Genomic DNA, 24,599 nt, shown 5'->3' with positions numbered 1-24,599 from the left:
AGCTCAGGCACCGAGGCATACATTGCAGGAAAAATACTGCTGTACAGTGTGCACTGTACAATGTGCACTGTTCAATTTGCTGCTGTGTTCGATGTTGGAGGATTAAGGGGAGGGGAAAAGATCAACTACCCAGGATGCTCTGTTAGGAGGAGTAAGTGAATTTGATTGTCGTCAGAGCTAGATTGCCATATGAGTTCTGAAAAGCGTTTGGCTCCTGAGGATAACTGCTCTAAAAATAGATCTGGAGGAGAGGTTTCTCTTGGGTCCAGTTTCAGGTTCCAGCTGAGCTGGCTTTAAGAAACCTTTTTGCTCCTGTTGCAAGACTACAGTGAAGAGAAAAAAAATCTTACTCTGCCTTCAGCATTAAATTTTTGGAGATAACAACACTCTTGCTCTCTGCAGAAATCGAGCACTAATGTTATGGCTGACGACACAGGTACAGTCCTAACCTCTTTGTGAACAAATAGAAAATTTGTAGTTGCAAGTACCAGCTGTGTCTGATTTTGTACTCAGAAAAATAACTGGTTTACTCTGATATGTTGTTGTTTTCTATCGATTTTGCTGTTCTACTCTGTGTTACAGGCTGACTGTTCTCTGTATGACTAAATGCTCTCTAGAGTAGAGTATTTTGTAAATTTATTGCAGTGGTTAATTTTGACTTAATTTTTGCTTGAGGAGAGCACACATTAACATAAGAGACGTTGTTTTCTCTTCAAATAGCTGACTTGAAAATTAGTTTTGGTGTATGTGAAATTACTAGGTGTCTAATGTAAGCAAAAGTAAGAGAAAAAAGATTTTTGTATGTTTTTATCTAGACGTGACTCTTAATGCCTGGGGGGTGAGGTATAGGACTTAAAAAGATTTGTCATTGAGGAACAGAGCAGACTTTTTCTGATCTCTCCATAAAGACATCTGGTGGTGTAAGCACAGGCTTACCAGATATGGCAAGTGACCTACTTCTGACATGGCTGGTAGTGTGTGCAGGGAATGGGCTTGAATTGAGAATTAACTCTCTGGAATGAGCTTTGAGGAAGCATCAGTTGTTGCAGTGTTTTGTTCTGACCTATGTGCAGACCATGGGCAAATTTTGTTACATAACTTCTGTTTATATTGAAGTGTTGCCTGATCAGGCTGCCATGGTTAAATTCTTAGCAGAATTTTTCAAGGGTTCTGGAAACAATTTTCCTGTAAGATAGGAAGTCACAGCATAAAATATATATTTCTGACTGTAATGAGTGATATGATTGATATTTTTATAGCAGAGTCTGTTTTTGAGGGATTTGTGTGAAAATGTCTTTTAGACTGGAAAAAAGCAACATGAACAGTATATTTGATTACTTTGTTTCTTACTAAATTATCTTTTTCCTCTTCTAATAAACAAAGCCCTCTTCAAAGGCAGTAAAGGGTAGAAAACAGAAGGGAAAATGTATAAATGTGAGATACAGTAAGATTCTCTTTCATATTTACCTCTTCTAATGCTTGTTTTTCTCTAGGTCATAGTTGTAACCTGGAATAATTTACAATGTTTTTAGCCTTAAGGATTCATTTTAAATACATAAAAGCTTCTGTTCAGTATATTGAAAGACAGGAGAACTGAAGTTCTACCGTTACATAATATAGTTATTTTATTTCTAACTATTAAAATTTTGAACTCAGGAGTATGTTAAAGAGTTTTCATATACAGTTGATCCTATTTCTGAACATACTGGCACATACTGCTTGTGTTCTTGTGTTTGCCTCTATTTTTAGGGTATCTGTACATCTTGCCCACAAGAGAATAAAATAAAATACATGAAGTGTAGAGCTGAGTAAGAGCTGACATAAGTTGTTTGTTTGGTTTAGGTTTTTTTATTTGTTTGGTTTGTTTGTTTTTGAATGGGTGTATGATACAAGAAATGTAATCAAATGTGTAGTTTATTACTGCTATGAACCTGATGGCAAGCAGGGTCTGAAAGTACTTCTATATAATAACTATTACAGAAATAAGTCAGTCAGTTACTAATCTCTCATTACTCATCTTTCAGAGATACTCCATTTTTTTCCTAAAAAATAGTCATATTGATATTTAGCTTTGAGGGATTTTTTTACTTTTTCTGTGATCAATGTTGGTAAATACTTCAAACATTGCTTGCAGTTAGTATGATAATATTAACTCTCTACCTTATTAGATTACAACAATATTAATGAAACTGTTTCTTGAGTGTTTCAAAATATGTAAGAAATAGTTCAATAACTAGGACTGATTGTGGCTGAACAGGCAAAGGCTGGTACTTAAAAGGGAATGAAGTGGAATAAGCTGGTAGACATGAAATTGCAGCCAAGTGCCAGCCTTGCAGCAGTAGTATCAGGGGGTAGAAGAGCAGACTTTGAGACCTAGAGAAAGGCCATAGGCATCTTTTTGGTTGCACATTTATTTACTACATGTACCCCTAAATGATGCAAAAGCAATAGACCAAGCAATTTGTCTTCTCTAGTGGTTATGCCCATTTGAAACCTCCTACCCATATACTAACTTGAGGCTTTTCTTTTCCCAGTGGTTTGTTGATAACTTCAGTATTTGTTATGTACACTTTCCATATGTGTTGTTATAATAAATTAAGATGAGATTTTTGTTAAGTGTCATTTTTTATTACTGATATGTTTCATGGAACTGGAAGTCTAAAGGTATTCAGCATGCATCCTGATTCTAAGGAACAGGGAAGATAATTTTAGTTGGTAGAGTGGCTAAACTTGGAATCTTACCCTTAATATGGTTTAGATTTTTGAGCCTTCTCAGGCTATTTGAATTTTCATGTTGATTCTGTGATCTAATTCAATTAGCTTTGAAATTTGCTTCTGAAGAAACGTTTTTCTTCCAGACTGTTTCTGCTGGTCATATTGCCCTCTGGTGGCTTGAGAACTGTTGGCACAAATGTAAAAGCATCTCAAAAATGTTAACCTCTGTATAAATGTATACTAGAGGAGAAGAAGGGGGAATTTCCAACTAAGTTGTTAGGACAAATTACATGTGGGGTTTTGGTGTTTTCTTGTTTATAGGGCTTTTACTTAGATAATCATCAAGCTTTCTACTGTAATTTACAGTGATATGAAAAGCCAGTAACAGTGGTGAAGTTTAAAAACCAAAACTTTACTCAAATGTCTTTTATTCTGAGTAGACATAAGAAACAAAGTTTCTAATTCTGTCCGCAATAATAATTTTAAAACTCTTATACAAATCCATTTTTCCTACTTGTTTGCTTTATTTTAACAGAGACTAGGCATGGAGGAAGCAAGAATGGAAAGAAAGAAGGCCTCTCTGGAAGCTCTTTTTTCACCTGGTTTATGGTAATTGCATTGCTGGGAGTATGGACATCAGTAGCAGTTGTTTGGTTTGAACTTGTAGATTATGAAGAAGTTCTAGGTAAGAATTTTAAATCCTAAAATGCTTCTAATTGTTATTATGATATGCATTAAATAGAGGCGATTTTAAGTTTCTAGATAGCTGAATTGACAACTGCGGTGTTTGCAAATGACCTGCATGATAAGAGTAGGCCATGTAGTTCAGAAAGTCCATATTAGTTCTGAACTCTCTTATGATGTTAAAATGGGATCCTCATAAGACTGGAAAAGGTTATTAACATACTGCATTTATTAAAGAATTAAAGAGCTTTTTAAGGATAGATCTGGATCTCTTTGTAATGTGTATACTGTAGTTCATTTGAAATGACAGCTAAGTATGCATTGTTTCAGTTTAAGCTTTCAGAAACTTGCAGCGGTGGTGGAAAGTGGGCTGATGGTCTATGTTCCCTGTAGAGTCAGGACAACTGATCAGTCATCCTCTCTTGAATGAGCTGTTGAATGACCTCAGTTTTAAACCTATAATGGAGACAAATCTATTTCAATGTGACAATGTTAAGATAGTATTGTTAATATAATATCTAATGGTGAAAATTAATCTCTCGATTTTCAAAATTCATGTCTGTAGGTCATCACATGTCTGTGATGTTGTAGAATTCAAGTTGCACTTTTGCAACTGCTCGTTTTACAAACTTTACACCTTCCCAAGTCTGTTGGTACATGCTTTTTTGAACTGCACTGGGTTTAAGAGAAGCTTCTAGCTTGAAACCTATTTGGGTCTAGTGATGCAAATAATGGTTTCTATATTTTTACCATGCACGCAGCCAAAGCAAAGGATTTCCGTTATAACTTGTCAGAGGTCCTACAAGGTAGGATATTGGAGAAATAAGCTTGCTTTTCAATCTCTTCACTGAAAACTTTCTTTTACTTTTTATTAATTTTTTTTTAGAGAATTACTATTTCTACAATGACATGAAAGTCATTTCTCATCTGTCTCATTCTGCTTGGTTTTGATGATACAATTCTTATTACTAGAGAATTACATTTATTCCACCAGTCTGTTTTGTTTAACCCTAAAACAATAATGATCTTTTCTAATTGATTGCTTCCATACCATGGTCATGGCTTTATTTTTGTCTATTGTAGACTCAAGTCTGAACTTTTTCATCCATGAGACTGTTTTCAAATTTTCTAAATGCCATGTTAAGAGCTATATTTCATTTCTTTTAATGGCAATTAAGTTCTGCCTCCATTTAGAGAGTGAGAAGTGTAATAATAAACAGGCAAACTGTAAGGATTTTGAGTTCTTCTGAGAACAGTGTGCAGTTTAAATCCTGTTAAGTTATGTGTGAATTTTTTGGAACCTAATTAGGTAGCTCTCTAGTTACTTGGTGATCCCAGGACACTTATACTTCTGGATACCATGATTCTATACTAAAAATAACAATTTTTTTTAGAAACTGAGTTCTCCTTTTGCATGTATTTAGGGCTAGTAGAGCTGGAGCTTTAAAAATAGAAGTATTAGTCACCTATAAAAGAATTAACAACTTTTTTGTCTGTGGTAAATGTTGTTGATAAAAGTTATGAATATTTTTTCCTTTGTCCAGGAAGTAGGTTGCTTATCTTCTGTTAACTTGGCATTAAAATTACATAACTATCTTTTTCCTGAGAATTTGGAATGTCAAAAAGCATATAATAAAAAAAAGGTGATTATTTGGTTAATCTTTGTTTTATTATTTATTTTCCCTAACCATATTGAACGTTCCTTATGAACTTAAATTTTATACTGAGCGAAGTATGTTCATGTAAAGGGCATTATTTAATTATAGATCTGTTATAAATCTGTGAGCACCAAAATAAATATATGGGAAAAAAGACTAACTTGTCTGTGACATGCAGAAAGTAACCTAAAATGTTTGTACAGTTTTTCAGGAAATTTAAAATGTGGTTAAGAAGAGGAGAGATAAATAATTAAAAAATATTATGATAACCTAGCATTGTAGTCAACCATTGCACATTGAAAACACTGTGCTGTAAGCAAATTGCTGAATCCCTAATTCTCTTTTCCTCTCTTTGCATTTCTAGGCAAGCTTGGGATGTATGATGCTGATGGAGATGGAGATTTTGATGTGGAAGATGCTAAAGTGTTGCTAGGCAAGTACAAACAAAGGTGGAATCATCTATGTAATTCACTTGTCATTATTAATATTCTTTTTTCTTTAATGTCAAAACAATATTTGTATTTCGTAATTGGTGAACTTAAACCAATTGAATTGTGGTGGGTTTTTTTTTCCTAATGCCAGTTGTAGCATTGTGTGTGCAGCTTGTAGCAAGTTGTGTTCTTTTTCTCCTAATATAGCAGCGCAAGTGGAAAGCATTTAGTTACTTACAGTATGATTTTGAAGTTAAGTAGTTGATGTTGCTGTATTGACTGTTGCAAGGTGTTTGTGATTATAAATAATTGTATCAGATGCAGGGCTTAAGAGGCTTCAAGAGTTGAAATGTTATCTTAACGTGTTAAGCCAGGTCCATTTTAAAATGAGTTCTAACAGGCCTTTGTACTTCTCTGACTGTTTAGCATATTTTTGTACTGTCTTTGTTCTTAGTTCTCCTCAAATCTGTTCATTTTCTTTGCCCTTCAGCCCTACATGACATGGATTTTTCTTCTTTGACATGGAAACATTTGGTTTAGGCTTCTGTTCGTTGTGGTATGGGAGTGTCTTTGTGCTCACTCTGTGTCTTCAAAGAGAAATTTCAGACACTAGATGTGCTTCTTGATATTTCCCTCCTACCCACATCCTGTAGCAGTTAAAGCAATACCATCTTCAGCTTCACAGTCAAGCACTGAATAGATACTTCTTGCATATCTAATGTTAGAAAGTTTGCTTTTCTTTAATTGATTTGTTAAAATGTAAACCTATTCTGAGCACACAAATCAAACAAGTTAAACACCTTACCAAAAGAACAAAAAGCCAGCATAATAGCTTGAGCAAAGGGCAAAGTGGAATGCCTCAAGCTAGTCAAAGTTATCTATAGTGTATCAATAGTATATTAGGATGTTATGGTTTGCTGTTTGAAACTCATACTCCATAAGAATCAGTTTATCATCAGTTTATTTTTCCCCACTTACGGCAGAAGTAGGAAAGTCTTTTGGGGGGATTAATTTGTTTAATCCCCTAATTGTTAAAGAAAATCTGTGCAATCAAAATTACTGAACCAGTTTGCAGTGGTGTGAATGAGAGAGATGCTAAAAAAAATTTCAGTGCTCTGACTGACTTGAGAGCTACAAATTGGGCCTTAATTATAAATCGTGAATACTGTAAGACTTTGAATAGTTACAACCCTAATCTTTCTATTGTTTAGTGTATTGTGTGTAGAAACTGGTTATCAATCTTCTGTGGGTCATATTAGCTGGATTCACATTGTCAGTGTGGTACCCAGAAACATGCTGCTGCTTTGTTACATCTCTGGTTTATGCAACTTGATATAGCTGGGAATTCTGCCAGTACCTGACGGTGTTTGACAGTGTTTCTATTATAAGCCTGTTTTATCATATGTTTAAACCTTATACTTCAATGTGACATTAAAAGGTCACAGATCGAAATTTTTTTTAAAATTATTTTTGAATACTTGCTTAGAAATATGATTTAATCACATTTAAATGTTAAGACTATTTTCTGTGGTACCATGGAAGTGTTAAATTTTGAATAGTTACATGACATTGATAAAAATTATCAACATACAAGTATATTCTATTGACTACCATATCGTATTGTTAGCTGAAGTTACAAGTAAATGATTGTACTTGTTTGTATTTAATATTCATTATGAACTGAAGAATTAATACCACTATGCAGATTAAAATGATTTCACTGATGCATAAACTGGAAGACTATGTTTCCTGTTGAGGAGTTTATGTTCCAGAATTAAGCCTTTCTAGTAAAGAAAACCGCATAGTAAGCCTATATCCAACTTCATTAGGGTAACTTTCTAAATATTGACTACGTAGTTCCTTTTATTTGTGAGGATTTTGCTTGTACATATATGCTGTGTTTGAAGACATGTTACTTTCTGGGATTTTTCTTTGGGTCAGACTACCCTAACAGCAAGTGGATTCTCTGCTGACTTAGTATTGACTTAAAAAGAAGATATCCCTGTTTGATGTTTAATGCTAGGAAGTCAAATGGTTTTTCTTTTCTGTTCTTTAGCTGTTTCTGAGAGGCTTCTTAATCTGCTCCTTTGAGAGCTGCTGTTTTCAGTAATTCACTTCTCACTTTTATCCACTTCATTCTGATTGATCTTTGAAGGAAGTTATCCTGATCAGGAGCAGTGTTATACCTCTGTACTTGCTTTAGCTCTGCACAGAGAAACAGTGGCTTCAGTAGTATTAGACAAAAGGAAATATAGGGAGTACCAGTGTCTGTTGTAATAGAATTTTTGGATATGAGCCATTTTTTGTACTTTTTAAAAAGCAACAATATCCTGAGCAATTCTTAGATGGCTGCAGTAGTTAGTACAGGTTTGGAACTGCAGCTACAGAAAATCATCAATATATTGTACTTGTGCATTTAGTTCAGAGTAGGCCACTTATGCAGAAAATAGATAACAAAGATCTAGTGTATCACCAAAAAAAGGGTAGTAAACAGTAGAATACAAACTTCTGTAAAACAATTATTTTCCCCCTGGCTCAACATTCAGAAAATCTGTGGTGAGGTAATAGGAGTTAAGAGAATGCTTTAGCATGGTTCAGCTGTTCAGGATAAGTTTCATACTATTCTCTATTTTTTCACGTTCTTCTGTAGCACCTAAAAATATTAAAAGCTTGCATGTGCTCTTTCTCATAAAAGGTGTCTGCAGGAGAGGCAAAGCTCTGTTTTGTTAAATGACTGGAGCAAGCCCTCTGCCCCACTTGTTGTTGTAACACTGTTGCATAGATAAAGACTTTGTCTCCTTCAATCACTGTTAAAGTTGCAATATTTAGACTTCTCTTGAAATAACTTATTTATTTCCTGTGGGTCACTGGTTTAGCATGGTGTAGCTGCCTGATTGGGCAGTTCTGGGTTTTTTTGTAACCCTTAGTTTCAAAGGCCATTATATTAGTCTTCTGTAGTTTTTGTAAAGAATTGTAAAGAAAGGGTTTGAGATTTTGTTGTTTAGCGGTTTTATGGTACAGAATACATGATGTATTCTTCTAGTAGCTGTGGTTCCATTTGGTGTCCCCATGTTTTTAAAGAAAATACGCTGCTGTACTCCATATTAGATTTTATAAGATAATTGCCCAAGAGTCTTATTCTTCAGTTAGTGCAAGAACAGGAGGATCTGTATGATACCTCATGTGCATACAGAAATGCTATGGAAAGCCTGGGGCCTTTTGTGAGTGATCCTTTTTTTGTTGTGGGTGTTTGTTTTTTAATGTCAGATTCTGACCAAATAGAGGAATAAAAATATTTACAGTTCTGTTTGTAGCTTAGATTTAATTTTATTTTTTTTCTCTAAGATTCAGATTTTGATTCTTAGATTGAATTTTCATTTTTCAATAAATGTACTTACTTCGGTTTATGTCTTTATATCTTGCTTGTTCCAAATTTTGAAAACAAATTAGAATGATGACTGACTACCATGCATAAAGTTAAGTCTATAAAATTTTAATTTTTATAGAACTAAGCCATGGAAGAAGTTGGAGAGGGATATTTTTAGAATACCTTGATTGCCTCCTGGATTCAGTCTGTCATTTTTAAACCTTTGGGCTATCCAGTGAAAAATTAAAGAGAATGGCTGGTCACACAAGTAGAGGTTCTGGACATCCAGGTACAAGGATGTGGAACATCATGGACTTGGAAGTTTCCTCAGAATTATCATTGATACTTTCATTATGTGCTGTAAGAAAAACATGCTGAAATGTGTTAAATGTGTGTCTTGAACTTCTATATCTTGAACGTTTCATTAACCTGCATCTAATACTGCTTTTTAGTCTGCATGTGCAACTTACTTAATTTTATGTCTCATCAATCTGTCTTCACCCTTAGCCCACTTTTCTTCTTCCAACACAAATGAAGGTTTGTTCTGGTTAGGAGTGGGGGGAATGCCTGCCTCTTCTGCTTTAAAGCATACCAAAACTTCACATTTGTCATTCCTTGGTCATACTTTTCTCAGAGTGGAAATTTTATTTAGCAATAACTGTAAAACAAAATTTTTAGATTAAAAAAAGCCAACAAAACAAAACCCCAAACACATTAATCATAGCTTATTTGTATTTTACAAACACCAGTTAGATCAGTGGGTCTTGTAGCCCAGGGTGTCATCACCCAGGACAGCAACTCCTGGTATTAGAGTTTAGAAGTCTTGAGCTCTTTCTTTGCTTCTCTGGCCATCTCTACTTTAGCTGTCTTTAGCCTTCTGTAGATTTTCTTTGTAACAACACAGACACCTTTTATATTGGCTACTTATTCGTTTTTATCTAGTGTTTTGTATATCCTCAGGTTTGGAATTAATTCCTGAGGATCAAATATATAATGAACAATACATATAATAGAAAAAAATAATTGAGAATCATGTTAAAAACAAGAAAGCAAGCAAACACGCTGCAAAACACCACACTGTCCCCCCCCAGCAATGAGAGTCCTCACTTCCAGGCAAACTCAAAATTCTGCATGGTAGAATAAATGTTATCCTTAACAGTATGTCTGTGATAAGTTTTTTTAAATACTGCTTGCTTTTAAATGTTATCAGCTATCAGCCGCAATCTTTCAAATTTGAACATAATGTGATTTGTTTTTTTAAAAGGCAAATTGGATTATTTTAATTAGTGAAGCATTACTGTTAAACAGCTGCCTAAAGACAAATACTGTAGCAAGAAAACTGAATAAAAATTGATTTGGTTTTAGGACTAGGAAGGAGGGAAAGCAAATCTGCCACTTCATTTAAAATTTGGGCATAATACTGTGCATGTTTATTTTCCAAATTATAGTCTGTTTTGAAAGATTCAACTTTCTTGACTTTTTTTCTATTTCCTAGTTAGCATTCCTGTAAAGACTGCTGTCTGTGACATGAGATGTCTTTCACAGATCCTCCTTTTACAATTTCCTCTTTCCACCTAACTGCTATCTCTTTTTTTTTCCTTCCTTCCCTCTCTCTCTCTCTTTCCTCTATTCTTGTGTAGGCCTGACCAAAGATGGCAGTAATGAAAATATTGATTCCCTTGAGGAAGTCCTTAATATTTTAGCAGAGGAAAGCTCTGATTGGTTTTATGGCTTTCTCTCATTTCTCTATGATGTATTGACTCCTTTTGAAATACTAGAAGAAGAAGAGAGCGAAGCTGCAGATGATGTTGATGGTACGTCACAGAATGAAGGGGTTCAGGGAAAAAAGACTTGCGTTATTTTGGATTTACAGAACCAGTGACTGAGAGACTAATTTGATTGGCTTTCAGAAATGTCCATGAGATCATCAATCTAAACAAAACAGGAATTTGTGACATTGAGGGAAAACTCCCAAATGGACACTGAAGTCAGCCATGCCATGTAGTTTCACTAGTTGAAAGCCTTTCAATGACTTTTCCATTCTTGTGACAGGACGACAAATACTTCAAAGTTGTGTAAATATGTAGTATAAAACGTGTATCTGTGGCTGTGTAGTTGGTTTCTGTATGTGCTTCAATTTGTGCATTTTGTGCACAAAACTTACAAAGCTAAGTGTAATAACCTCTACTGTTAACACTTTAACATTTGTCTTTTGGCAAACATTAACTGAAGTGTTTTGTAAAAGCTTTAATTGTAAAGTATCTAGCATGACTGCATTATGTAAATACATACTTACATGTTAATTCCTAATATAGACATGACAATGATAATTCTCTTGTGAAATATAATTTTAATAAATAATTTATTTGGAGATTTGCTGATTTCTCAGATTTTTACCTGTTCAACTGAAAGCACATCATTTAAAAGTGCTTGAAAATTTTACCAGAACATTTATTTCTAAGTTAGGTAACATCTGCTGCATTCAGGTCTTATGTCATTGCATGGTTGATTCCCATTGATTTGTCTGTTTTCAAACTAATTTTTCAATAATTTTTTTTTTATTATAAGTCATACCACAAGGGCTGTTCTAAATTTGTGTGAGCTTTTTAAGATGGGACTTCTATGGGATCGGGAATCTGTGATTATGTATTTCTATTGTAATACTGAATATATTAAAGATTAATTGGAAATTAGAATATAATGTCTTCTATTCATTGCTAAATTCACAAACGTAATTGTGTGAAACTGTGAACTGTTTTATTACAGTTGTTCCACAAATATTTTTCATGTACATGAATTCTGTCTGCTATCAGAAAGTTTATCGGTATAGGAAGAGGAGTTTATAATTGTGTTCTGCAGTTTATATCAGGTGCTGAAAGCTGAACCTGAGCTGTCATTTTAATAAAATAGTAATGTGCTCAATCCAGTTATTATTAAAAGTAAATGCTTATCCATAATGTTTCTTTATTACTTTTTATTAAAGATTGAGCAGAACCTGGATTTGGATAATTTAATGAAAGCTGTTTAAAACTGGCATGTGAAACTGCTTTAAAATTGCCATACCAAAGCAAGTGAAAATTATTTTAGTTTTGAAACAGGTTAAGATTTCAGCCTGCATCCTCTAGCATTAAGGCTTCAGTATAACATACAAACATACAAACTTAAGCATAGCAGGCATAACAATAAATTATTTCATTTACTTTTAATAATAACTGGATATATCAGTAAACAGTTAAACTTGAGCTAGGGAGATGAAATGCAGACCAAGAAGGTTCTGATTTGATATTGTGGAAGTTTCTTGTTGATTTTTAAGTGAGTAGAAGTCTGCTCAAAAACTATTTTAGTAGGAATAAATATTTTTTAGGAGGAGTTAAAGGAGGGAGGGGATTCAACAAATTCAAGTGTGGCCAATGCCATCCTGTGGTGCATTAAGAAAAGTGTGGCAAGCATGTCAGTGGAGGTTATCCTCCCCCTCTACCCTGGTGAGGCCACATCTGGAATATTGTGTGCAGTTCTAGGCTTCCCAGTTCAAGAAGGACAAGGAACTGCTGGAGAGGGTACAGCAAGGGGCCAAGAAGATTATTAGGGGACTAGAACATCTCTTATAAGGAAAGGTTGAGGGATTTGGATCTTTCTGGTTTGGAGAAGAGAAAACTGAGGGGGAAAACTTATCACTGCTTATAAATACTTAGTGTCAGGAGGATGGGGCCAGTCTTTTTTCTGTTGTTCTCACTGACAGGACAAGAGGTAACAGGCACAAACTTGAACACAGGAAGTTCCATCTAAACATGAATAGGAACTTACGTACTTTGAGGGTGGCAGAGCACTGCAACAGGCAGCCCAGAGAAGTTGTGAAGTCTCCATCTCTGGAGACATACAAAATCCGTCTGGATGCCATCCTGTGCAACCTGCTCTGTCAGAGGGGGATTGGACTAGATGATCTCCAGAGGTCCCTTCCAGCTCCTAACATTCTGTGATTCTGTAATTACTGTATAACTTTCTAGAATGTTTAGTTTTCCTGAATATATTTTGTTGTTTGTTTTTTTTTTTTCCCCTGAAGTGTTCACTCTTGCCTGGTGTAGTTCCTTTTGAGTTAATAATTAAACCCTCACTAGCTTTTAATGTTTGTCATAAGTTTGGAATAAATTTTGATTTTAAAATGTTGCATTAATTGTTGTGATTGCAAGTAGGACTTGGCTAATAAGGGTGGTAATAAGATTTAGATGAGTTTTATCAGCATGGCAGGTTGTTTGTTTGTTGTGGGATTTTTTGTATGTTTTTTTGTGGATTTTTGTTGTTTAACAACAAAAAGATTAAGCTGAGCAAAATATGGAAATAAGGAAGGATGTCTGAACTCCTGCTTCCAAGTCCACACAAAGTGTTTGAAATTAGTTGAATAAATTGAAACCTAAATTTTTAGTTTGGTTTGTGGTGACTAATACACTGACTATATTTTATAACTGATAATGTTTTAAAAGAAGTCCAGAAAACTCTTGAAGTGGTTTTAAACTGTAGGTAGAAAACTGTAGCAGATTTGCCTTTTGATATTATTTTAGAATAATTATCTCAGAAGGCAGATCTTCTGCTTTTTATCTGCAGTTTTTGGTTTGAGACTTTAAAACAGGAATAAAAAAAATAGCAAATTATGTTTTTAATAAGGAAAATATATTGTTTATGTGATAGGAACTTGCTGGGTTTTCTAGCTAGTAAAGAATGAAAATTGAGTGATTTCTTGTTAAATTAGGAACGGAGCTTTCATTAGCTACCTTCATATTCCTTACAGGTCATTTCTACTAAATTTTACAGAGCTCCAGACCTAAATATCTATGACTAAACCCGCAGTCTTCCAGTTTGGCCAGCATTTTTAGAAATTTGTGGGATGTCTTGCTTTGTCATTTTCTCATGTAAATGTTTGCTATTTCAGCTGGTAATTTTCAGCAGAAGTTTACAACTTTCAAACAAAATACTGCATTAACCTTTTTAGCATAAGCTCTGCCTTGCTTTGTTGTGATACTAATGCAAAGAAACTTTATGGAAAAAACACCTTAATACACATATATCTGGAATGGCTGAGAATGTATGGAAGGTTTGAACCCCAGATTTCTGTGACCACCTTCAACAATATCTAATTTGAAATTAAGATAATGTTTTATGTGGGAGAAATAAATATAGAATAACTTAGAATTTAAGAGAACAAACAAAATTGTTTGCATATGTTGAAATTCTGAAAATTCAGCTGAAAAAAAGCTGAAAATCCAGCTGTATTGTACACGAGTTGATTAGTGTTTGAGAGCTGGGGAAAGCTGTTGTGGACAGTTTAGTCATTTTGGATAGATGCTTACTATTTTCCCTATTTGGTTGCCATCAGTTAAGCAGCTATCATAATGAAGGCACAGCAGCAAGAAATATGTTCAATTTTGTCTTTCTTATGGTCGGTTAAGATGGATTCCTCAAGGTGAGACTAATAAAAGCAAGACTTGCTTATCCGTTTCTTTTAGCTTCTTATACAAGTTGTGATACATGCATCTGTGACTTCAGGGAAGAAGATGCTTTCTGCTCCATGTCTCTAATTTAGATTATTCTTCTAAATTTAGGCAGTTAAATAAGGAACAGATATTAAAGCAATTTGCTGAGAATGCATTGAGAGTATTTTAATTTATTTTTTAATGTTAATTGTATGAATCAAAAAAATTGTCTTGCATTTGTGAGGGTTACAGACTTTGGTGTGCCCATGCTCTTCATACAGGTAATGAGTTCAGTTTAAGGTAGGTGGGTGCTAGCTCTTTGTCAGTGAGCTATTTTCTTCAGCAGAAGACTTTTTATAGCCAACGTAGCATATTATAAATGCAAAAAATAGTAATAATTATGTGCAAGTGCATACACAAACAATAAAAGCTTTTTCTGACATGGAAGTTCTTCTGAAGAAGGAAAACAAAAAGAGAAAAAGGTTAATGTTTGGAGCTTACTGATCTGTATTGCCTTTTTTATTCTGCAATTTTAATATCTTTTTGCTAATTTTCTGTGTGGTGAAGGAGGTTTTTGATGGGACCTCATGAATTAAGGCAAGAGTCTGAACACAAACCCTAATATTTAGAGCTTGATGCTTTTTGTTCTTTTATACAGGCTTTGCACAAATTGCAGAAGGCTAGTGAGTTCTGTCTGTCAGTTGCTTAGTGCTAACCTTCACCATATGCTCTCTGTGCTTATGTGTAGTCTTTTTCACATGTAAGTGGATAAGCCACCTTAATTAGCTTGCATCTGTTGGATGAGGCTACAGGTTAAAAAGGGTCTACACAGGGAGATGTTCTGGTGAAATTGATTTATTGGATTTTTTTCATGTGGCCAAGTCTTTTGTATAGCAAGATGATTAAAGGTCTCAGTATTGTTAAATGAACAGGATGGAATTTGCATATGCAAGAATAAACAATGTTTCTCAATCTGTTGTTAAATATGAGAATGTTGTCTGTCAACATCTGTGAAACTGCTCAAAAGGTCCAAGTACTTTGTGTTATCTATTATTTTTGTTTTGAAGTGCTTATCTTTCCAAATTAAAAATAGTATTAATGTATTTTTCTTTTGATGCTGAAACTCTAAAGCTGATCTCCCACTTGGGAGTTCTATTTATGGAACTTGTTCTTGAAAATTTTAATGAGGAAAAATGGAGGAAACAACTGGATTTTTGTTGCATAATTAGGCAGCTTTGCAATGATCTAAGTTTCAAAGAATCAGTCAAGATACTAACTTATCTACCATTAAGCCTAATGTAAAAATAACCAGTTTGACATGTATATTAAAACTTTAGTAAGACTGTTTAAAGGAGTTATTTTGAAAATATCAGGAACTTATCCAGCTATGTTAACTTTGAAGTCTACTTTTTAATTCACTTGACTCCAATAGTAGCCATTTCTGACATTCCATCGTAACCATATATATGATTAAAAATTCTGTATTTCATTTTGGGTTGACAGCACTGGACATTTATAATATAGCACTGAGTGGGGAAAAAGAAGAACCTTAAATCCTAGCTCAAAAAAAATGTGATGACACTTGAATGGGAACTTAGACTAGAAGTCCAGAAATTCAGTTACATAATTAAATTCTGGACACTGGCTTATGTGCACTGAAGCTGTGAGAGCTGAAGTGTTCGCCAATTAATTTACCTAGATGCCAGATTTTATCACATGTCCCAGGATGTTACTATATTGGCAAAGTGAAAGTTTTTGCACCAGTGTCTTGCTTCAACCTACTTGGGCTCACAAATGAGACTTCACTGTGCTGTTGCCATTGTAGGGACCCAGTCAAGGTGGAAATCAAGATGTAGCAGGTTTTCTGTCTTGTGATTATGACATTAATAGTAGAGATCTTGAAATACATTATTCGACATACTTTTCCCATAAATGGGTCTATTTGTAATATGTTAAATTATACATGATTTATGGAATTATGTCATCTATTGATAATTTGCTGAGAATCTTACCACTATTCATTGTATAGGAACAGAAAATAATTACTGCTTCCCTGAATAGTTAACAATTGAAAATATCGATAATCTGGAAACAAGGCATTTTGCAGTGTTCAACATAGTGCAGATGATTTTATTTTAAAATAATTTCAAATATGTGCATGATAATTTTCATGTGTACAGCTCTTTATAGAATTTTTTGTTTTCCTTGTCAAGAGATGCTGTATGAGTGTTTCTTGAATTACCTAGTAATATTTGATTATACTATAAAAAGAGGGGAGGAGCTGAAAATTTACATATGGCTTTCTACAGCTTTTCTGAGTACCTCTTATTATTTATGTTTTCATTGATGCTGTAGTGTAATGAAGTTGGACCCTGTTCTTCCTTTTATATGAGAAACTTGTTTACTTACTTCATACACACTGCTTAGAAGTTATAAGATTGAATATGAGTTCAGTCAAGTTTGAACTCCGGACTTCAGTAATGATGGTAAACTGTGAGGGAAGAGCTTAAAAAGGCTTGCATATTCCAGGTATGAGTTTGTAAGAAAATTTGTCTAAAAATTGTATTTTTACCTGCCTAAACCATTTTAAAGATATTTTGCCCATAATATTAATTCTTGATACTTTGAAAATATGTAAGATAGAAATGTAATTGATTAGAATTACTCTAATGGCTACATTCCTTAAATTTATAAATTGTTTTTAGTGTAGAATATGGAAGGTTAGTTTGGTTTGTTTTTTAAGGATGAGTGCTGAGGTGTTTTTTTGTAGTTATTAATAGCTTTCTGGAAACCCAAGCTTGAAGTTCAGATGTTTAATGTAGGTGTTTTATATGTCCGAATGAGAACCCTAATGTTGAGACATAGGAATATCTTTTCTATTTTAATAAGATTATGTATGAGTTTAAAAAATGTATCATAACTTTTCTTATCTTTCTAGTTGGTTTCTAGGTAGCAATGCACGATTTGTGTGGTTAAGGTAGTTGTGTTTACAGGATTTAAGTGTTAATCCACAGCAAGATGATTGTGATAATCCAATCTCTTTTTATGAGATGAAAGATGAGGCTGTCTTATATGTATTTTAGGGAAGGCTTTTGCATTCATACCTGTTGTGGAACTAGTTATAAAGCACAATCAAGATGCAGAATGAGTTCAGTTTCTGTTAGCTCCAATGAGGAAAGAGGGCAGCACTTTGGGGAGTAGGGCCTATTTTTTAAATTAAATTCTTAACAGTGTTAAATGATCTTAAGTAAAGCAGTAAGTATTTTAACTGAAATGAAATGTTAACTGCTTTTAGAATGTGAGTAATACCTTTTCCAAAACATTTCTCATTGGATAAAGAAAGGTAGATAAGGTAGATTGTAATCCATTGTAAGAAAATACAGTTTGTATAGTTTGCATGCATATATGCTTGAAGGTCTTTTGAGTTAAAATGTTTATTAGAGATTTATAAGATTGTATGGAAATATAAGTTAGTGGGCTTGAGAGAGAACTGGCACAATACCTACTAGAGAAATCAGCTGGGATGTTGGTCATAATTACATGGTATCATGCTATCTGGAGAGAACTCAGCTAGCTCTAAATTAAGAAGCATCTCAAGTAGCATGTTTCTAGTAATGTGGTACTTCTGTTGGATTAATTAGTCTTCTGTGTCTGTACTTGTGGTGGTCTTCTACTCAAGATGCCTTATTCTTAATGATGTAACATTTGGTATCTCTCTGAAGCATTGTGTGCTGTGAAAAGGTAACTTTTTACATAGCCTGGCAGATGGGAAAATGTTATGTCATGTTTGTTGAGCATCACAGATATGTTCATAACCTATTTCCATTTTGCAACAAATCAGGTGAGGAGCCAGGAGGGGTAGCCAAGAAAAAAACTAAAGTCAAAGGTATTTTTAATGTTCTTTTTCTTGTGGAACTTTATGCAGATAATGAAGTCTGAGCTGCATGTGCATTGCAAATACAGATTGCAGGTTATAAGAATGTTTACTAATACTAGCTATGTTGGCTAAGTGTTGCCTAATGGTACAGCAAGGCTGTTTTCCTCCTCATTTTTCAGTGAGCTTTTTTTTCACTGCCAATTGTAATTTAATGGCAATGTGAGTGTTTTCCTAACTTGAGATTGCATTTTGCTTCTGCAGTTTTTTTTACAACAGTTGTCTTGTTTGAATTTTAAGTTGTTACTGATAACTTCATATTCTGCATGTTTCATAAAAAGTTGTGATTTACATAAAGATTTTGCTCTGTGTGAAATCCTCCTTCAGTTATCTTTTATGATTTCTTGATGATATTACTATATTGTAATAGGACTTGAGCACCTTAATTATTGCTGAAGTGCTTAAATAGTTTTGTCACTTTCTTATGGGAGGAGGAATTTAAGCAAAGTTCAGTAATTCCCCTATAGAGGTATTTGCAGGATTGATTGTGATTATACTTGCACCTTCTCCAAAAGCCCGAAGTAGACAGCTAGCAGCGGATTTATGCCACATACTTATTATTACATTGCTGTGTGAACAGGACATAATGGTCTAAATGTATTCAATGCAACAGAGAGACTAAAAAAGTTAATTAATCTCAGCAAAAAAAAGTCCTGGATGTATTTCTGGTGCTTAACTTTAGATGTGCTCACTTACCTTAAGGCAGCATAGTGCTGAGTGAAGAAGCTGGTCCCTTTGTTGCATTAAAGACACTTAGACTTAATGTGTTTTTTCTAGCATTATGTGAAAAATGCAGGCTGTTTGGAAAACAAAGTCTCATTAAGGAAAAAGTGCATTTGATGAGAGAAGCTCTGATGCTCATATGAAAGTGACTTCTCATAGCATCTTGCATGCAAGTTGAAATTTTTAGCATTTGTTCCACATCATGCTTGGTATGACTTGGTTACAAATTGAGTGTTACCAAGAATGTAATAAATGTAATTTAACAAGTAATTCCTGAGTTTGGGATTATTTTTCAATGTTTGATGTGAGAATGAAGAAATGTTCAAATTCTTTATGCAAAAACACTGAAACTAACTTGTTAGAAGGAAATGTGATTTTTCCTTTTAGATTGAGCTGTGCGATTGAATTGTTCACTCCACAGATGCATTACAGAGCAGTTAAAGGTAGATGTTACAGGAGAAATATTGTCACTTGCCTGGTTTTTCCCTCAACAGACTATGATTTCTCTCGAAAGTCTGTATAAAAATAGGGCGTTGTATTTTACATATAAATTTGTATTGCTTTTTAATAATGTGGTTGGAGTATTAATTTTAAAATTAGGTACAAATATTGCATTCAGAGATCTAATGGGAAAAATTCTACATCTTATTGATTAAAAAATTTCTTGTCCTGGTGAATGCTGCTGGTACTGACACGTTTTTGAAACTGTTGTCAAAGTGAAAATAAGTATTGAACATGTAATTTCAGGGATGCTGTTCTGACTGTTCTTCTGATATATTATCTAGATACCATGTCACAGCCAAATGAGAATTGAAATAGAGAAAATAAGCACAAGATACAACTCCAAAAAAAAAACAAAGAAAAAGGTATTACTAATAATGCTACATATGGAAAAGCAGAGATACAAAAATTAGTCGGCAGTTGTTACTTTTAGAACACTGAATGTAGTCAAACTGAGGTACCTCCTTTGGAGTTTGTTTAATTCACCCCAACATTGCTGCTTCCTCTTAATTGTTGTGTGTTCTTATTTGTAAAGTACATACTTCAGAAACATTTTTAAGTCGTGGCTTAAGCTGAGATAACAATGTCAGGAAAGCGTTGTAGTCATAAGACTTTCAGTTGTAGTTTTAGAAAGTTGAGAAACCTGTGGGAAAAAAAAATATCTTTTGGTGGTTCTCTTGACATTTTTAAACCCTATAACTGTCATGCTGTTGTCAAAGATTGAAAAATCTACTGTGATTTTCATGCTCACAGACAGAATTGGTTTTAGCATTGTGTGCGTGTTAGTTAACAGTAAGACAATAAAGGCATGGTTTTCACTAGTGTAATGCTTTACTTGAATGCAGTTGCAGTAAGGTAAGGTTATTGGCTGGCTGCATGGTGTGAGATACTGCTAAAAGTCAAAACTAATTTGTTGAAATTGCTTAAAGCGTAATTAGTTAATCATACAAGTTTACATTGGCATCTAACAAACATTAAGTAAGAATTCAGTCAAAGCTTTTAGATAGTTGTTCATAAAACATTTTCTGTTCTAAGAATGGTTCTCTTATTGAACATTTCCTCTTTTTTAACTGAAAAACTAAAAAGTAAAAGAAGCTATTAAAGAACCACTCAAGAAATTAAGGGAGAAGCAGGAATCCAAGAAGGAAAACGTCAAAGATGAGGAAGAAAAAAAGAAAGCCAGGAAGGGAAAAGATGCTACTGATCGAAAGGACAAGAAAGCTGTTGATATGAATAAATTAAAGAAAGATTCTGACAAGGCTAAAAGGGACAGAGGAAAGGAAAAGGAAAAGAGCCTAGATAAAAATGTAAAGTCCAAGGACACTGCAAAAAAAACAGCCAGTGAAAAGGATGGTACTATGCAGGTGGGAAAAGACAAAGAAACAAAAAAGATAGTTAAAAACCCATCCAAGGAAGACAAGAAAGAAAAGAAATAAACAGAGTTCTGGTTCTGCTAATGAGGAACAGACCTCGAGAATGAGAAGTCCATCATATATCTTTAAATGTGGTAAATATGACAATGAGAAGATGTTTTCTGGAAATATATATGAATAAAGGCAACCTACAATACTTGTTTGAAAACTGTTAAGTGTATAGAGGCTTTGTAAACACAAACCAAAAATTTCTGCTGTGAAATATACATATGTTAATATGCCTGGCTGATAGTGTGTATTGAAAACAGAAATGTCAAAATGATGCTGTTTACTTCAAGCATTCTCTAAATCTGGTGGTTTGCTTGTTTCCCTTTCATTGTTTTCTGTATTAAAATGCTATTTTCTTGATGTGGGAATAAGTATGTAATATTGTATATCAAATGCAAGTTTAAAAGCAATAATAAGAGGAAAATCTGGACATATATAGTGGAAACTTGCAAGAAAATATTTCTGTTTCATGAAAACAACCGAGATGAACATTAATGAAAATATTATCATAGGAGATTAGCAAATAGGTGTCAAATATTCCCTGCTAAACTTTTTTCCCCCGAGTAGACTGAGAAAACTGTTTCTTACACAAACACTCAAAACAACTTTAGCTTTACGTATATTTATGAGACTCAGCCAGGATGCTGCAACACTTTTGTTTAGTGATCCTGGGACAATATATTTTGCTTTTCTTTCTTAGGTCCTTTATTTATTTATTGGTTATCTAGGTCTGAAAACTTGATTGATTGCCACTTTTCAGTTAACTGTGTCCTAATTATTCCAAGTTTTCCAAACTTCTGTAATTAATACTTAGGCCACCAATTTCACCATTGATAGGTATTGTTGGATTCCAATCAGATTTTAGGAAGTGATATGCTACTACTACTGTATTCTGGTTGAACTTGATTAGAGAACAGCTTATGTATTCTTGCAGCCATTGTTTTCTTAAAAAAATGTTTTATAAAGTACATGATACTTCTGTAAGCAAGCTCCCATGTTTGTTTGCTCTTAAAGCTTCTATATTTTTATCACCAAGGAATGATTTATCCAACAGTCTCATTAGAATATGCAAAGTTACAAAACATTTCTGCAGAGATGTCTCGTATGCTATTAAATCTACTTGCTTTCAAGTTTATATGAGAAAGTAGTATTTTGTAATTCTACAGACAAATAATATTGCTTAGTATGTTGAAATATTAATTACACGATAAAATTACACAAGATTCAGAACAAAATTTGTAATGCAAGTTGAAGATTTATTGTTGTTATACTGCATATTGCTTTAAAGAAAACAATACTAAGGTGTGAGTGTGAGTATATGCACGTGAGTGATGATGTAAGATTGAAGTCCTGAATGTTGATTCTGTTCATGGCTTTGCTTAAATTTTGTGTGTAAGAGTACCTCAGACTTTCAATACATCACAGAAGTTTCTCTGTAAGGTGCTTTGGTATCCCTAGAGGTATAGGATATGTGGTAATAGGATAAGATATCATCTGATGTATTTAATTTTTTTTTAAAGCAAAGTTATGAAAAATTGTTCAAATGAAAGCTGTAGAAAATAGTACAGTAGCTTAAGATTCTAGCTGTGATAATTAACAGAGACGATATACTGAGCTATTTTCTAAATATTTATATGTGTGAAGAAGAATGCAAAAGATGTGTGTGTTATGAATTTTATAGTGCTTAGCAAAAACTTGACAGAATGAAGTTTCAATAAATGCACTTGCATAATGAGCATTCTCTTTTAAGTTTCTGTCATGATAGACATGTTCATCTTTAATAAGTGTGAAGATACATATTTGACAGGAGAGCACTCAAATCACACTTCTTAAGAATGGTAGCATGGTGGTACAGTGCACATCACTTATTTTCTCCCCTAATGTGACAGAAGTTGTAACTGCCTGGGAGTGAAATTTGGAATGAGTTGTCTTTCTGATTAACATAATGTATCTATGACCCAAAGTTTATCGGGTGCTGAAAATGTTGTTTGTTTTTTTTTATTATTATTATTTTTCCAAAGAGTGTTTTATTTGGGCAGCACTCCAAGCTGTACAGATAGTCACACAATAAAATGAGATTTTTGCCCCAGAGATTTGTTGTGCTGTTGTATATATCTATGAAATATTATTGTCATTCAATTTAACGTGGCAAGTTACCACATAAGCTCAAGCAGTGTGCTAGGCAAGTAAAAACTGAACGCAACTTTATTGTAATAAAAAGATAAGAGAAACTAGTGTCTTGCAAAAAATAAATTACTTAACATACTATATTTTCACTAGGATTGAATAGGAATCAGTGATTAACACATGATAGATGTGTATAAAAAGCTTGAAAGTGAAGTTCAGAAATGATAAAGCAAAACAAAGAAATACTCTTGCTAGTCCCTTCTCTCCCTATACACAGCCTAGCTGCTTGTTCGCTGTGAAATACTATCTTTTGAAATATTTTGAATCTGTTTATTGTTCATGAAACAGCAAGTGGTTGCTGAGAATTGGACATGTGGGTTATTGAAGATAAGAAGACTTACTTAGAGGTGTATATGTAAGGGGAGTGTCCTGTATTTCTGAAAGCAGAGTTGCTGTTTCTGTAGTTCACACAAAGTTGTTCTGAACCATACTAGTTCTGTGTGTATTCAGATATGTTTGACTCGGTAGAAACACGGTAGTTCTTTTTTAGAAAACTTTACTAACTTGAAATGTAATACTTACATTGTTCCCCTTAATGTTGCTTTTACAAGATTGTCACCAATACAGGAGTGTACATTGTAGTGTAGCTTCTGCTTTCTTAATATTTTCTATTTATTTCTGTGCATGCAGCTCTTGAGCAGCTAGTTTGTTTTGAGTAGTGTGTGTCTATTTTAGAACATAATTTTGTCCTAATTGACCTTTGAATTGATACTTAAATATGAACCTAGGAAAAATTATGTAGGATTAGAGGAGAATTCCTTTTGGAATGAACTTCAGAAGACCTTTTTTCTACCATCCTGCTCAAAACAGGGTGACCTCAGAGGTATGACCAGGATAAGCTGGCTGTTATCCAGCGTGGTCTTTAAAATCTCCAAGGATGGGAACGCACTACCTTTCTGTGCAGCCTTTTCCCACTAATTTGACTGTCCTCATGGGGGAGGTAGGGGCAGTGCATGGGGGTGTAAGTTTTTCTTATATCCGGTCTGAACCTCTTTGTTTTTTAAGTCTTCATTGAATCCTTTGTAAAGGATAGTTGATTAGGCTAATACCAATACATTCCTTCTTAAGGATGTGATGTCTTAAGACGTGTCATAATCTTTAAAGTCTATGAATTACCTTAATCTCTTACCATGGTGTTGATCACTGCTGTTACTGTTTGCTTTCTTTTCGTTATATTTTGATCTAGAAGTATTGTGTGTCATAGATAGATAGCAAGCATCTTTGTGGTGAAATTCCGTTAGTGTTTTCCTGTAGTAACTTAGTTGTCAAAAGAAGCTGGAGACTGTAATTACCTGATTTTGAAGAAACTGCAGTTCTCTTTATCAGAACTTCTAAGGTTTAATTTAGGAATTTAAAATAACTCTTCACATTCTGAGCAGCATGTTATTAAGTTCAAATTAGTTCTTCATAAAACCTGTAAAATGGAGTGTATGAAGCACTTTTCCCCCAAAGAGAAAAACTGTGAAAAACCTGCTACCTCTTTTTTTTTTTTTTTTTTTTTTTTTTTTTTTTT

General features: G+C 33.9%; 1 protein-coding gene across 1 annotated transcript in view; it reads left to right on the top strand.

The window, feature by feature from the left end:
* Window positions 1-420: 420 nt before the first annotated feature.
* Window positions 421-24,599, top strand: part of ASPH (aspartate beta-hydroxylase) — a 112,915-nt gene continuing 88,736 nt past the window's right edge. Inside the window, exons 1-3 of the mRNA XM_009995541.1 lie at window positions 421-436; window positions 3,251-3,400; window positions 5,422-5,490. Coding sequence (XP_009993843.1) covers window positions 421-436; window positions 3,251-3,400; window positions 5,422-5,490 — 235 coding nt within the window. The remainder of the gene's footprint in view (window positions 437-3,250; window positions 3,401-5,421; window positions 5,491-24,599) is intronic.

This window comes from Chaetura pelagica, unplaced genomic scaffold (genome assembly GCF_000747805.2).
Source record: "Chaetura pelagica isolate M959 unplaced genomic scaffold, ChaPel_1.0 scaffold83, whole genome shotgun sequence".
Taxonomy (NCBI): Eukaryota; Metazoa; Chordata; class Aves; order Apodiformes; family Apodidae; genus Chaetura; species Chaetura pelagica.
Note: the sequence above shows the minus strand (reverse complement) of the source record. Positions and strands in the feature narration are given on the sequence as shown.